Raw genomic sequence first — 16,885 nt, 5'->3', positions numbered from 1 at the left:
GCGCTTATTATTTCTTACTTCCAGACGATTAAGGAAGATGTGTTATTTTCCGTTATTAACCTATTTGTCACCAATCAGATGGAAAACATTGGCGAAAAATATAGCTCCTTGTTCCTTTCAGTTTTGTTCTAAATTTATCTTCATTAAACCGTTTTTAGGCAGCTTGAGTGTATAAAAGTCAGTGTATGTGGAGATTATTATCAATCTGTTATTCTTACTTAGCACCTTAAAAGCAATTGTTTGGAATTGAAGGAGACAAGATCAGAATGAGTCTTGGAATTATGAAGGTAATTTAATCGCTTGTATCAAATTACAATTTTTTTATGAAACTGAACATTTTTGTTCTAAGTTTTACGTTGTTGTTTTGAATATGAGAGTCTTACAAGCATTCTCAAACATATTTGTAATCACATATTTGGGCATAGTATGTTTGAGACTTTGAGAGTAACTATTGATCAGGAGCATAAGAAGATTTTTGAACAAAAAAACAACTTTTTTTGCGATGGTACAGAAATTTCAATTTTAATTATAAATATACAATTCATTTCGCAGAACAAGAAAATCATCTTCTCTGTCTCGTCGCTGCTCTTATTATGTTTTCTGAATTTTTCTTGGAACACGGAAGCTAGACCAACAGATGCTTTATCATATAACGATTCATTCCTTTCGCCGAGTGAACTGGAAAATCCAAACTCTGACAGAGAAGAAAGTGGACTTGGAGACGAAAAATTCCTTCACCTACAACTTTATACAGCTAATGATAACGCTATCGTCGAGGGGCCGGAGCAGCTGGAAGAGTCTACGAAACCTGGCCTACAGGAAACTGGAATTCAAGACGAAGCATCAGCCGTTGGAGCGACCGATGCAAAAGTGGCCCAAGTCTCGCGGACCGCTCGGAATGCGGGCAATGCTTGTGTTAAACAATATGTATACCGCATCATCTATAACTGGGTTTTTAAAATTCCTGTCTGTAAACAAGGTTGTAAAAGTAAGTTCAAGTCTGCCAATTTTTCAAATAACAAGACTCTTGCAATTGCTTACGACTGTTACATCTGAAGTATGGCGTAACTTATGAGTTATTTATTGACCTCCGTGAAACGAACCAGGATTGAATTATAAAACGAGAACTGAACATGAATATTATATTTATCTGATATATTGAAATTCTACTCGAAGTTCACAATGTGCTGTGAATTCGCTGCATGACAGAATGGATATTTTGATGTAATTCTTTCTCCATTTTCTTTCTGCAAAACCAAATATGGGATCTCTTGTAAAAAAAAAAATAATAAATACACTATAAAATGTAGGAATACCGAGATACTGGATTGATTTCGATGCATTATGTAACTAAATATTTGTATATCTCATGAATATACATAACGGATGATTAAAATTTTGTTACGAAATTTATCACTCAATGCTGACTTAGTCTTTTCTCAGTTTTATGCACTTCCATCGTTTCTCCAGCTTTTTCTGCTTTTTAGGGGGGAGGGGAGTAGTATTGGGCCTTTTTGGCTTTCAGAGACTTCCCTTAACTTTAATGACAAACAGGAGCAAAAAGGATCTTTTCTGGCTCTGGATCAGCAAAAAACTTCATAAACAAACTTCAAAACAAACTATCTTAAAATGAATCAAGAAAATAAATAACATTTTTTTATTCCTTCTATGGGATTCTGACTCTCCATATCTCGATTTGCGATCTTTAAGTATTCCAGATATTTTCTGGCTAAATAATAACATTTTGGCCCGATCCATCATTTAAAAAGTTGATTCGATCTCCTGAGTTTCTCATACCTTGTTCTCACTGAATCATGACATTTAACTATTGTTTTAATTTTTAACAATTTCTCTTTCATAGTTCACCGTAAGTTCACATCAAAAGTTATCCAAAAGTTTCAAAACCTGGTCAAAAATGACTCTTTGTGACTAAACCTTTATCCCAACGGTATCAAATGAGTGAGTAATCCACTAAATTCCTTTTCTTGTGCGTTTTCGCCATTTAAGCTGGCTTTCGACGGAGATTAAACGTCAATACAAAATGAAAAACCTACAAGACAGATTTACCGCGAACTAAAAAAATGTGAAACTCTGCCTCTTTTAAAACTCTCTCAGATTCTGTCTTTGCATGAGTTTTCAATCAGAGTATATTTCTAATTTTTCAAATAAGATTTTTAGAGAAGCGTCCGATTAAAGCCACTACAGCCCATTCTTCCCTAAGTGCTCAGTCGCTCATTGCTTTTTAAAAATTAAACCCTTGGTTTTGAGAAAAAAAAGAACAGCTAGAAATAATACGATGCACAAATTGAAAACGGGAATGACCGAATGAAGGGGAACATTTAACTCAACAAATGAATAAATAAAGTTGTCAAACAATTTTATTTTGGAAACTTTCCCAGGATCTTCCCTGCCAGGTACTGTTTCGAAAAATACATTTAAAAAGACACAGGTATGAAGGGTCAATCTTACCCAATTTATGTCTGTACTGACACTTTTCACTCGAGTTATTTCATTGGTTCACATTGCATTTTGCAGTAGCTGGAAGCAGAGTTTATTTAACTAGTATTTAGTTAAAAAGTCTCGAGTATATGGACTAAAAAATGTGATAGATAATTTGTTGAAAAAAAAACAGAAAATTTGAAACAAGATCGCCGACTCAAAGCGTTCATGCTGTCGTTGTTTATAGGATTATAATTTGCATCCTCAAGTGATTGTTCTGTTCACGTTTTGCTTTCAGCCATATCTTTCTTTTTCCTCCTGAACAATTTGTTTTTAAATTTTTGACTTCTTTAAGGCAAAGCTTTTAAACTTATAACCATAGCAGTTATGTCATAACATGTTATAAAAACTTGATATGGCCAAGAACGATAATCAGTAATTTTCCTGTTTCCTCCTTTTTTTGTGTGCATGTTGTTACGACAAACACATTATACTACACTACAAAGTTTAATCAAAAAGACAATATGACATCTGTGCACACCACTGAAAAGTTTTAAGAAGCTTAGATTATAAGGCCTGTTAACACCGAGGCGTTGAATTTGCTGTCAGGTCGTCCCAGCGTTAACTACTAAATATAAACAATGTTTAACCACTTTAAAGAACACTTGGCATAGCCAGGCGAGCTAGGGAACCCCCAAAATAAGCAAATGATTCTCCTGCACCCAAATAATAAAGGAACTTGATAAAAATTAATCTTGTAGTCCAGTTAAATGGCAGAGTTTACTTTCCTTTGAGTAGCGATCCATCCATGTAAGGCTTTACGCACAAATTTACGTAAATAACGCACTATCAAGCAAATATTTGTCTCACTTTGAATAGAATTGAGTGATTAGCTGTAACAAAAAATCTTCTGCTTATGAAACCATTACATAATACACGCGCTTATTACTTCTTACTTCCAGACTTTTAAGGAATATGTATTATTTTCCGTTATTAGCCTTTTTGTTACGAATCAGATGGAACACATTACTGATTGGAAAACATAGCCTCTTGTCCCTTTCAGTTTTGTTCTAAATTTGTCTTCATTACATCGTTTTTCAGGCAGCTTCAGTGTATAAAAGACTGTGTATGTGGAGATCATTCCCAATTTGTTATTTTTACTTAGCACCTTGAAAGCAATATCGTTAGGAACTGAGGGAGACAAAATCAGAATGAGTCTAGGAATTACGAAGGTAATTTAATCGCTTGTATCAATTTACAATTTTTTCATGAAACCAAACATATTTGTTTTCAGTTTTACGTTGTTGTTTTGAGTATGAGAGTCTTACAAGCATTCTCAAACATATTTGCAGTCACATATTTGGGCATAATATGTTTGAGACTTTGAGAGTAACTTTTGATCAGGAGGGTAAGAAGATTTTTGGACAAAAGTACAAGTTTGTTTTGCAATGGTACAGAAATTTCAATTTTAATTATAAACATACAATTCATTTCGCAGAACAACAAAATTATCTCCTCTGTCTCGTCGCTGCTCTTATTAATTTTTTTGACTTCTGCCGGGATCACTGAGGCTAGACCAACAGATGTTTTACAACCATATAACTCTGAAGATAACTATTCATTCCTTTGGCTGGGTATACTGGAAACGCCAAACCCTGACAGAGAAGAAAGTGGACTTGGAGACGAAAAATTCCTTCACCTACAAGTCAACACCACTGATGATAACTCTATCGTCGAGGGGCTGGGTCAGCTGGAAGAGTCAAGGAAGCCTGACCTGCAGGAAACTGGAGTTCAAGACGAAGCATCAGCCGTTGGAGCGACCGATGCAAAAGTGACCCAAGTCTCGCGGACCGCTCGGAATGCGGGCAATGCTTGTGTTAAACGATATGTATACCGCATCATCTATAACTGGGTTTTTAAAATTCCTGTCTGTAAACAAGGTTGTAAAAGTAAGTTCAGGTCTGCCAATTTTTCAAATAACAAGACTCTTGCAATTGCTTACGACTGTTACGTCTGAAGTATGGCGTAATTTATGAAATGAACCAGGATTGAATTATAAAACGAGAACTGAACATGAATATTATATTTATCTGATATATTGAAATTCTACCCGAAGTTCACAATGTGCTGTGAATTCGCTGCATGAGAGAATGGATATTTTGATGTACTTCTTTCTCCATTTTCTTTCTGCAAAACCAAATATGAGATTTTTTGTAAAAAAAATATTAAATACACTATAAAATGTAGGAATACCGAGATACTGGATTGATCTCGATTCATTATGTAACTAAATATTTGTATATCTCATAAATTTACATAACGGATGATTAAAATTTTGTTACGAAATTTATCGCTCAATGCTGACTTATGGCAAGCCGTTTGTAGCAAAATTCAATCCTTGCAATATATGTTTAATCCTTTAAATAATGGTTTTATTGGAACATATAAAAAGGCATTCAATCCAATGACAAATAAAATTTTTGGTTCAATTCAATCTTTAAATTTTCATGATTCAATCCAATACCTGAAATATTGATTCAATCCAATACCTGGAATATTGATTCAATCCAATACCTGGAATATTGATTCAATCCAATACCTGGAATATTGATTCAATCCAATTCCTCGAATATTGATTCAATCCAATACCTCGAATATTGATGCAATCCAATATCTCGAATATTGATTCAATCCAATACCTCGAATAATGATTCAATCCAATACCTCGAATATTGATGCAATCCACCTCGAATATTGATGCAATCTTCCTGGGCCGTACGCGGCCAACAGGAACGAGAGTAACTGAGCACTAGAGAGCACTGAAAACATGGCGGGCGAAGGAGAACTAGATTTAGAAGTCGAGTTTCCTAGGTTTCTTGCAGACGTCTTGGATAAAACAGAAATAATATTTGAGAATTTGGACTCAGAAGTTGCAGAAGCGCACGCCGAAGCTCTTGATCAAACCATTAGTCTGCTTAGGTAAATGAGGCATTGCTACAACCGAGACACAAGGGACACGGAGAATTTAGATTCCATTACTGTCGCTTTTGTAGATGTAAGTTAAGCAATTTTTATGTGACAAACATATTTGTTCATTAAAAGCTGTGTTTGCTAGCTTTTTGTGGCAAATAACATAAACTGAGGCAAATTGTGCTACCACATTGGTCTTTGGTATTGTGCATATGTCTGCTGTCCAATCATTACTGGTACACTAAACTTTGAACTGTAAACAAGATTTTTGCTGTGCTATGTACACAGTCAAACATTTTTCTCACAAAAACTGCTTGTGTAAACCTGACTTTATGTTATTTCTGAAATAAGAACCTTTACATTTTACAAGACAGCAATCGTTGAACATTGGGATGTGTTTTAAGTTTTTCAATGTTGTTGTCTCATGTTTTGCATTAATTAACCCACCTGTGGTACTTCTTTCCTAAAAACGACGTTTTTCTTGATATTCTATGACAAACATTGCACCAATTTGTTGTGAATATTATCGGGTACCCAGGGATCAAGGCTAACACTACTGCCAACTAGCCACACATTTCAGTTTTGAATAGTAGATTTTGCACTTTCACTAGCCATTGTGACAATCATGATGGAATGGAGTACTGGTCTACTGGATGAAAACAAAACTGAGAATTATCCTGACAAAGTAAAACTGAGGAGAATAGAAACTCGTGAAAACAGGGAAACTATGAGTGGATTTCATGGAAATAATTGCCTCAATAAGCATATAAATGTTTAACTATTAAACGGAGATAAGAGAAAATGGTAACACTGATAGAAGTACATCAGAGATTGAACATAAGCATATTCAAGAAAAGCAGGGTTCGTGTTTGTGGGAGTGAAATTTTCTTAGTGATTATTATTAACATTTTAGATGCAACAAGAAATGTCCAAGATTGACCACTCTTACAAAAAAGTCAGTGAAACTGTGTATTAAAAAGGCTGGCTGGTGCAAAGTTAGTTTTGGCTAGTGACATGAGACCTGTTAGTAGCCATTACGCCATTGCACCAAGAATTTAGTCTTGTGTCCTGGGTACTTTTGAAAATAAGATAACAAATTAACCTTGCAACATTTTAACATCTGTTTTGATAAGCACCTGAAAAATCTACAAGGCAGAGTAGTGCACATGGCAGTTATAAAATGCCCTGATTTCTCTTCAGTTTAGTTGTGTTGCTAGACGTTAGGCATTCTGTAATTCAAGCAGTTTCTGAGTTTTGTATATCAATGAAAAGAAAGATGAGAAAATAATTTACTCGATACAGGGTGAGGTTTTCTGTTGTGAATTGAGTTGCAAAAATACTTAAGTGGGGCCATAATCTCCTTTACCCAGCCCACACACATGTAGTATTATGCAATTGTCAGTTGCCCAAGTTTAACTGTCACAAGTTCTAGAGCCTCTTGGAAGATGTCTACTCCCATTTGACTTGATTCTCTTAAGGGATCTAGCCTTTCCAATACAAATGACTGCACTGAATCATGTTGTCCCAGGTCAATTGCTTCAACTACAACATTGTTATCATTGTCCAGTGGAGTTGGACCATCAGGATCATCACCATAGTATTCAAAATCATATGACTTTCCATTTGAAAGGGGGTTTTCAGGCTGCATCATATGATAAGCCACATTTGGTATGGGAACCATTTTTTTTTTTTTTTCTGTTCTTACATTTTGGTGGTTGAAAGCTTCAGTGAAGTGGCGAGGAGCTTGGTTTATCCTTGGTTGAAAAACTAAGTTTAAGGTGAAAAGATGCACTGAATTATCAGTGTCCAGGATGCCTGACAATTCCAGACTGTAAAAAGTGTAAAAGTACAAGTGGGAAGCACAACGGAAAACATCCCTCCGCAATCTTTCAGTTCGTTGGTTGTGTCGATGGTCCTGCAGTGAAGCCGCCCCTCTCCTCTCTTCTAACCTGCACCATTGTATCGCACACACCAACGTTTTCAACACCATGATATACTCGTACTCTCAAAGGCCAAAATTCTCCATCTCTCTTAACGGCATCCAGAAACAATTCAAGAACTGTTTCTGCTCTATTGTTGGCACTACATCTCAAAAACGTTATTCTCCGAGAAAATCCGTCTATACAGCCGTGAATTAGTATTTTCCATCGGATCAGAGAGTGATGTCCATCCAGATGCCAAAGCGAATTTACGAACCCCATCTCAAGACAGTATTTTGGGGATCTAATTTTGTTAACCTTTCTCTTATTCTTCTTCGTTGTACCCGTAACCCAATGGACTTAAAGAAACCTGCAATGAAGTTATATCCAGTAGCACTCCCGTGGTTAGAAATGTGCTCTTGACTGATTTCGGTTCCTTATCAGGTAGGCTGTCGAAACCCCTCATATCTTCTAAGCCACACCGTCTGTCACTCTTCTGTGAATTGTCCATCTCGAAACTCCAATCATCTCTGTTATCGTTGCTCAGATGAATCCTGGTCCTCAAAGTTTCTCAAGCACGTATTGCACCTCAACGGGAATTTTAAGAAATGGTCTTCCATGATTTCCTCTTTTTTCGCTTTCTATCGTAATGGATTCCGCAGTAAAAATTGACGGAGTAATAGCTCTGCGACGCAACACACTGAGCACGTCTACAAAAGCGACAGCAATGGAATCTAAATTTTCCTTGTCCCTTGTGTCTCGGTTGTAGCAATGCCTCATTTATCTAAGCAGACTAATGGTTTGATCAAGAGCTTCGGCGTGCGCTTCTGCAACTTCTGAGTCCAAATTCTCAAAAATTGTTTCCGTTTTATCCAAGACTTCTGCAAGAAACCTAGGAAACTCGACTTCTAAATCTAGTTCTCCTTCGCCCGCCATGTTTTCAGTGCTCTCTAGTGCTCAGTTACTCTCGTTCCTGTTGGCCGCGCTCGGCCCAGGAAGATTGCATCAATATTCGAGGTGGATTGCATCGATATTCGAGGTATTGGATTAAATCATTATCCGAGGTATTGGATTGAATCAATATTCGAGATATTGGATTGCATCAATATTCGAGGTATTGGATTGAATCAATATTCGAGGAATTGGATTGAATCAATATTCCAGGTATTGGATTGAATCAATATTCCAGGTATTGGATTGAATCAATATTCCAGGTATTGGATTGAATCAATATTCCAGGTATTGGATTGAATCAATATTTCAGGTATATTGAATTGAATCAATATTCCAGGTATTGGATTGAATCATGAAAATTAAAAGATTGAATTGAACCAAAAATTTATTTGCCATTGGATTGAATGCCTTTTTATTTCGTTTTATAATGTAAGTATATTTCGAAAAGATAATTTTATGATTAAAATTTGGTTACGAAAGTTATCGCTGATTTTTACCTACAAGACAGATTCTTCGAAAACTAGGAAAATTTAAAATTCTGCCCAGTGCCGATTTCAAAGACAGCTCAAACTCCGCATTTCATTTTATTATGCACGAATTTTCCTCTTTGCCTCAATTTTCTTCTCCGTGGTGTTACGAGATACACATTATACCCTCGTTCAAAGTTTATGTAATGTTATGTTCAACTTTGTAGCTTTTGTAAAATAGAATATATTAACAACTGAGTGATCTAGCTATCTACAGCGACTGTGTTTTGTATGCATTTATGTATCGTGGAAGTCAGGTTGCCTGTTGTTTTCCATGACTAGATGTTGTTCTGAGTTAAAATTATCCAGTTCTGTCAGTATTGGGAAATAAAATACACACTTAACATAACTTAGCGCTTTGCAGTTACTCTTTTTATTTTATGTTAATTTATGGCAACTGGTACGTCATCATGTAGTATGGAACCTGTAACTGACCACTTCCGATAAGTAGGCAGTGATCTTACTGTTTACCTCTTTTTCTGGATCGTTATCGAAAGGACATGACTACTCAACAAAAATTTATTCAGTCGTTGAAGCTAACGTTAAGTTAAGGATTAAACTGTCCCATAGCGGATTGAGCAGCATAGAAATAGGCATTTCTCAGTCTAACAACTCAAACGCGATAATATCTTGTGATTCGTGCTTTGCGTTAATTTCTTGTTCTTTCACTGGAAGTCATATAGTTTTTATCTAGTATCCTAGACAGGTGTAAGTCTTTACATAGTGCTTCACGCCGAGTTTACTCAGTTTTACATTATTTATCTTTCTTTCCGATCTACTCTACGGATTTATGTATTTTGAACTTCTGCTTTGGTTATCAATATGAATTAGTTTTCGAAGTTGCAGCCCACAAAAACTTTAGTCTGTGGCGTCAAAAGGCCACCAATTTTCGCCTAATGGCCAATTTCAATTTCAATGAACCCAAAAAAAGTCTGTTTGTTATGCAGAAGCTCGGTGTTTTGAAAATACTCGCAATGCATTACAAATAACCGCGGCATAAATGATAAGCCAATGGTAACTCTTTGCTCCCCAGTTGAAAACGTTCGTTGTTAGCCGTGCAAGCTATTTCTTATCGAGAATATTTCCAAAAGAAGCATGTGTCCTATTAGTCGTGTTTCAACAAATGTCACGGTTTCGTATCATATTCAAGGCGTGCAGAAGTCTTGGTTTAACATCCGTTTTTTTCTATTGGCCAATTGAGCAGGTGCCATGGCCTATCTTTGTCCAAAATGACAACCCCTACGCATTTTCTGTCAGAACGTCCGAGGTAGAATCCTCACTGGAAAAATCAAATGTTCTTTTTTACAGAGAATTTCTAGATTTAGTTTCGAGAAAAGGCTGAACACGGGCCAGGAAAACTGCACAGTCGTAACTTTTTTTGACGGATATGAAGAAAATCATTTCCACGGCTGAAAACTGTTGATTTACAATTAATCCCGAGATGTAATTTACGACGACACAACTCAAACAAATGCAAATTTTGTAATTTAAGGACGTGCGCTTTCTCGTCAAACGAAGCAAACAATAATTTTCAAAGTCAGATTCAGTGAAAAGCTTCTAAACTTAACTAAACACTGAAGATAGTGCTGATCGCGCTGAGAGCTGAGCGTCCGCATAACAGTTTATCTTTAACATGGCATCCGCACGGGTTATTTCTCTGAGTATTGTCAACGCTTTTCTCAGTATTTTTGGAAGCGCCATGAACAGTTTAGTGATTGTAGCGATTTACCAAAACGTAGAGCTTCAAAAGGGTCTGAATTTGTTGATCGTGTCCTTAACAGCCGCAGATCTTATAAACTGTCTGGTTGCGCAGCCAATGTACGTCTACTATCTTAGCAACGACGAGAGTAACAACAGCTACCTTGCAGCATTCGAGATAATCGCTTACATCGGCCTTCATGTAGTTTTCTCTAACCTCGTTATAATCACTTATCATAGAATGAAGGCTTTGGCCCGACCTTTCCATCACCTTCTGCTCGTCGCGAGAAAAGATCTCGTGGTGGTTATAGTGTTGACTTGGATCGTGTCCATAGTTATTGGTGTTGTATTCGCAACGGAACCAGGAAAACGTGCCGGTGCCTCTGTCCATGCTGCGATGATACTGAGCTTGGTTTTCACTTATATCAGAATTCTGTGGGTGTCCTGGAGGCGAAGGAGAAGAAAAATCGCGGAACAAGTAGGTACAGCCAATTACCACCAACAAGCTGCCACCATAGAGCATGAGAACGCCGCGGCCATCACATCAGCCATCTTGGTGGGCACTACCTTACTGTGTTTCTTGCCTGATGTTGTTCTCGATGTAATGGGTGAAGGAGAAGTTAACAGGCGGTTGTGGACATACACTCTGCTTTTTTCAAGCTCGGCGCTGAATCCTTGTATAGTTATTTGGCGTAATCAACGGTTCAGAAGAGCAGTGCTTGACACATTTCGCCTCCGTAACTGAACAGCGAACAGATTTCGTCTTACTAAACGAAAAAAAGGCTGAATAATGCAGCGAATCGTGGAATATAAATTATAACTAACCGCAATTTTAAGTCGATAAGACGCATGTCAGTATTATATAAATCAATACACGTTTGAAAATTTAACTCAACTATTAAGATCTTAAATCTAAAGGAAACATATAACAAGATGTAAAATTTTCTGGTAATCTTCACTTAATTCGTGGGCGGGATTGTTCACGAAAGAGCTGTATGCTTTTCAGTAGGACGTATCAGTTATTTTTATAGCCATTTTATGTCGTATATTCAGAAAATTCAGAAACTTACAATTGTAGATCACGATGACGTATATCGAATCAAAATACAAAACACACTGAGGTTAGAGGCTGTAAATTAAGTCAGTACGTTTATTACAATATCTTGAGACGGAAAAGGAGATAGAAGTTATAATTAAAACTTGTTGATTTTTGTAGCTTCTAAAATAAAACTGGCCAAGCTTCCAATGTTTTCTTTATATTTAACATAACCGCAGCTGTCGTTTTATTATAAAACTGCCAATCAATCAATCATTCGCCATTACATGATATGAAAATATATTCAAGTGCTGACTGACTGCTGGCTTGGAAATATTTGAATAGTCAGAACTAATAATTTTTGTCCCGAGTTCTCCAGTTTTCGTTCCTTCATTAGAGACCACCGCTTTTGAGTTCCCAACTCCTGATCGGCCATTCAACATTTACTCGCGCCAGTGCTAATATTTGATTGAATAAGATATTTTCTCTCATTGCTTGTAAACCAGTCGCAGAATTATCCTTCCACTGGGATCAGCTGGTTGACGAGTGACTTTCGATAATTGCTGTCTCGTAAGTGTAGTGCCTGTGAGGAAAGAGTCGACGAAAAATACATTCAATTCTTCGGAAAGTTACTTTATTTTATTTATGTTATTTCTTTTTCAAACACAGCTTTATGCAGAGCAATAATTTGCATAAAGCATCAACTTTAATAGCCTTACGTTCACCTGAGAAGTAAGTCTATTGTGCAAAAGATGGATGCTGATGACATCGTTCCAACAATTCTTTGGCTGAAACTGACATTTCACGCTGCATCCAGCTTTCACAAAGCCAATATTACGAAATAGAAAGGCTTTTGAGTAACGGAGTTTTAATACTGACGCGAGTGCAGGTATATTGCACCCTTCGCGAAAAGGTATCCAAATTTCGTATTGAACATTGTCTCAGTTCTAAAGAAAAACAATCAGCGGAAAATGTTACTTTTGGTTGAAAACAATTTCGCCTGAATTATCGTTTTTCGTCAGGTTCCTATGTAGTCTACTTTGCATTTATTTTGGGGGAAGTTGGGTTAGATAACGTTACATTCCTCCACCACAGGAATTTTAAAAAAGGCAAATTGCCCGATCAATTCTAGGGGACGTTTTTCTTACTATCTAGACAAAGCATTCTACATACCACGAAAAACTGCAAAGAAAGCGACGGAAAAAATTGATGTGAAATTGAAACCGGCCAATCAGTGTTTAATGGGTGTCATTATTTCAGGCGTGACTTTGGACTCTGAACCAATGAAAAAGTCTCAATAGATATGATTTTTCAAGCAGATGTTGTTTAAAGTAGTCATCCCTAACGACGTAACGCTGACAAAGTTGCTAAGATGAATAAAGGAAACGTGTTTTTTTCTTGGTAGAATTCTTTTCACAGATTTAAGGTAAGTTATTAGATTAAATTCCTGACCCGACTAGGAAGGCGTGTAAGGAAATATTAAAACTTGACCGCAAAAGCCTATTCCGTGCAGTATGTTTTCTGGGCGCCCTCCGTGCTAGCTAGCGCTTGGTGTCATTCCAACAACTAATAAACAAATTCAAGGCAAGTCATCGGCTTTTGTTCAGCTAGAGTAAGAACAACCTGTGTCAATTTCTAATCGAAATCATGAGTAAGAATATAGGAAATGACGCGCTTGTATAAAGTTTATAACAAAGCTAGTACGAAATTATCATTCCATTTATTCTGAAAGAAAGTACATCACTCAGCTTTTATCAACTGATATAAATTTGAAGGCCAATACTTGCATGTTTTCTACTAATGCTCTTTTGTCTGCTAAAGGTCTTGATAATTAATCCACGCCAAAAAACAGTCAGTCATATTACTCAGTAGTCGGACTCAGGAAATAATTTACGAAAAGATAAAACAATCAGGCTGATGTGTAGTATCTAATTTTGAGATCTCGATAAGTGGACACAAGAAAACAAGCAATTGCTGAACCCAGTCAAAGGAAACCATAGACTGACGAACTGATCGCGATTAGGATTGGCCTAAGAGCCAGTAAACTCGAGTTATAAGTGAGGTAAGTCTTTTTTTATTTCTTGTACGTAAGGCTTGATCACCGTTAAAATTTTACATCACATCGAGCCAACCCCTTAATGGCAAGCTGTATTATTCTTTCTCTTGACATCATATCTCTGTGGCGTGCTAATTTACTAGGTTTCGTGTGAAAGCGACGAGAGGGATTTGGCATCAAAACCTTATTGCTTTTCATGGTAAATTATGATATCCTCATGCCAAATAGTTTGTGATTTGTACCATCACTAACAGAATAGTAAAGCGGTCTAAAAGGCTATCAATTGCTCTAGCCGCCAGCAACAATTTCATCTTCTTTCGAACCTAGAACTGCGAATTTGTGACAGCTTGATTTAAAAAGCGCTTCAAGTTGTCATTTTGACAACTATACGCAGCGCTTAACGTCATATTGTATATTCAGACACACTCATTGCAAGAATACAACTGGCAGGCGTGGCGAACAGACCTGAACTGCGCTCGCGCATTTTCCAACAGTGTACTCGCCCTTGTCTCCAGTCTCTCTCAATTGTGTAAGTTGTTAAAGTGTTCAACGTTTTTATAATAACCTATCGACCTTGTGCCTGGTGTCATTGACATACGCTCTCTCCGGCTAAGTGCCCGTAGCATTAGATAGTAATTTTAATTCGGATTTTGACGCACAATCAAATGAGCCTGAGTAAAAACGCAATTTATGCTAGTGTGTGACGTTTTACTGAAAAGAAAAACGATAAGCTTAAAAAAAATTAAGCCGACTCACGGTCGGAAAACGGATAAGGAACTAAATAGGGACCCAGAGTTAAAAATATCCTTGTAGAGAGTTTGCATACAGTTTTTGGCGGCATTTCTGAGAATTTTAGCAGATCTTTCCGATCACTTTGCAATCTATAGTTCAAAAGAGCTTTAATGTAATGCTTCGCATTTCACGTGCCTTTTAAACAACTCAGTGGGTTATTTCATTCCACTTGATGTCCTGCTTTAACATAAATCTCTATGTTGTCAGACTAATACATATGAGGAAGCTTTTAAATAAGTCATCATTAGAATTACGTACAAGTGGCAAACTTACTTCCAGAGGTAAAAGAGCATGGAGAGAGTGTCCCCTCAAGAGTCACTGTGAGATTTAAACGTTTTTCCTAATAACACAAAAAATTACCCCGGCCATGGCCGTTGGATGCGGCGATGTCCAGTGTACTAACCATCCCAATTGGCCGACGGGCCTCCTCTCACTTTCAAGTGAAAGCACCTTAACTTAGGTAGGCCACGTTTTCACAACTTGAACTTCCCTTTCGTTTCCTTGAAAACATAGCAGCCGGTATATATTCACAGTAAAATTACAAAATGCTTTCAATACCGGCGTTACGTTCAAGACGTTAATAGTTCTTGGATGTGAGGACATGTTTATCATCATCGACATCAGAAACAAACGTTTTCCAGTTTCATTTGCAGTAACTCAAATCCGCCTAGCCTCTTTGTAGCTTTAACCGGAAAACGTGTATGATATACGGTTTCAAACGATTTCGTGTTGTCGGGGTCATTGAATAGAGATGCGCTGGGTTTATAAACAACCACTTCAAGTAGAACTAATCGTCAGGATATGAATTGCACGTTCTGCCACACGCACTTTAATTTTGACGGTAATCAAACACGGACGTCCGCCCTCGGGACAATTTTGTAATAATGACTCTTTGAAATGAGCTAGTCATATAGCCAACCTTGCACGTGACCATCCATTGGCCGCAGCCAGTTTAAACGAGTTTAAGTTAGTTAAAAACAGCTACCTCTTACAGAACACTCTGACCGCCACACCAGCCGCGAAGAATACCGCTTCTCGATATCTGTACTCAAAATGGCATCGGCGAAGGTTGTTTCCCTTATCATTATCAATGCATTTCTCAGTGTTTTTGGCACTTGCATGACTTTTCTGGTGATAATGGCGATTCTACAAAACGCAGAGCTTCAAAAGGGTCTGAATTTGCTTATCGTGTCTCTAACAGCCGCAGATCTTACTAACTGCCTGATAGCTCAGCCAATGTACGTCTACTATCTTGGCAACGAGGTAGGCGGTACCTACCTCGTAGCATTCGAGACCATCGCTTTCATCGGCCTTCACGCCGTTTTCACCAACCTGACAGCTATCACGTATCACAGAATGAAGGCTTTGTCGCGACCTTTCCATCACCTGCTCGTCTCGAGAAAAGATCTTGTGGTAGTCATAATGTTGACTTGGGTGGTCTCCATAGTTATTGGTGTTGTGTTCGCAACGGAACCAGGGAAACGTGTCGGTGTCTATTTTCATGGTGTGATGATACTGAGCCTGGTTTTGACTTACATCAAAATTCTGTGGGTGTCCTGGAGGCGAAGGAGAAGAAAAATAGCGGAACGGCCGGGAACGGCAAATTTCCATCAACAAGCCGCTACTATGGAACAAGAGAACGCCGCGGCCATCACATCAGCAATCTTGGTGGGCTCCACCTTGTTGTGTTTCTTGCCTGATGTTGTTCTGGATTTGATGGGAAAAGCAGAAATAAACAGGCTAATGGGAATTTACACTCTACTCTTCGCTAGTTCGGCGTTGAATCCTTGCGTGGTTATTTGGCGCAATCAGCAGTTTAGAAGAACGCTTCTTCAAATGTTACGCCTCGCTAATTAACGTCCAATCTGGATGTTTACTGGCTAGAGTCGCTGAGAAAACGCAGAAATAGGCAAATGATAGTTAAATTATAACAGCTAACTTCAAAATATTTCGATTGTTCAGAGCACGGCTGGCCTCAAAAAGAAAGGTCGCAATGAGGAGCAGAGCATTAACTTGAAAGATTTCCTATGAAAAAATCATTAATTCCGTGATGAATTGAGGCCATTTTGTCTTCAAAGCAAAATTTTAAAAAGAAAGAATTAACAAGTTTAATGGCACATAAACAGCTGTTAGTTTAGCCGCCAAGTCGTTGCTACAGTATTACAAATGTGGCTCTGAAAAAATTAAAGCTTACAGAGCCTAATGTTTTCTCTGAATTAATATAACTAAGCTGTCCATGTATTTGAAACTGGCAATCAATCCATCAAAGTCAGTCAAAAACTCCTTCAAGTGCGCTGCACTCTAGTTTAATGAAAAACCATTAAGCTAGAAAAATAATTTTTTAAGACTAACACACTCCTTTCAATCAAAATAACATGTCAGGCTAAATTTTGAGTTAATGTACTTTTGAACTAAGCACAGAATGACTTGCAAATAAGATGCATGCGATTAATTTTGCATTTTTAGGATATTGACTGATTCGATGATTCTCAAA

The 16,885-nt window shown here is 37.4% G+C and overlaps 2 protein-coding genes across 2 annotated transcripts; both read left to right on the top strand.

Annotated features, from left to right (window-relative positions):
* Positions 1 to 10,052: 10,052 nt before the first annotated feature.
* On the top strand, positions 10,053 to 11,753 carry LOC110067879 (histamine H2 receptor-like). Its single transcript, XM_020775220.2, has one exon. The coding sequence runs from the start codon at positions 10,443 to 10,445 to the stop codon at positions 11,250 to 11,252; it is 810 nt and encodes a 269-aa protein (XP_020630879.1). The 5' UTR covers positions 10,053 to 10,442; the 3' UTR covers positions 11,253 to 11,753.
* Positions 11,754 to 15,061: 3,308 nt separating this feature from the next.
* On the top strand, positions 15,062 to 16,513 carry LOC110067877 (uncharacterized). The gene has a single exon (XM_089275254.1). It carries the CDS (start codon positions 15,445 to 15,447, stop codon positions 16,246 to 16,248), a length of 804 nt encoding a protein of 267 aa, XP_089131380.1. The 5' UTR covers positions 15,062 to 15,444; the 3' UTR covers positions 16,249 to 16,513.
* The last annotated feature ends 372 nt before the right edge of the window (positions 16,514 to 16,885 follow it).

Source organism: Orbicella faveolata, unplaced genomic scaffold (assembly GCF_042242905.1).
Source record: "Orbicella faveolata isolate gen_17 unplaced genomic scaffold, um_ofav_v1 contig_36, whole genome shotgun sequence".
Classification (NCBI taxonomy): domain Eukaryota; kingdom Metazoa; phylum Cnidaria; class Anthozoa; order Scleractinia; family Merulinidae; genus Orbicella; species Orbicella faveolata.
The sequence above is the reverse complement of the archived record's forward strand: the minus strand, read 5'-3'. Positions and strand labels throughout refer to the sequence as shown.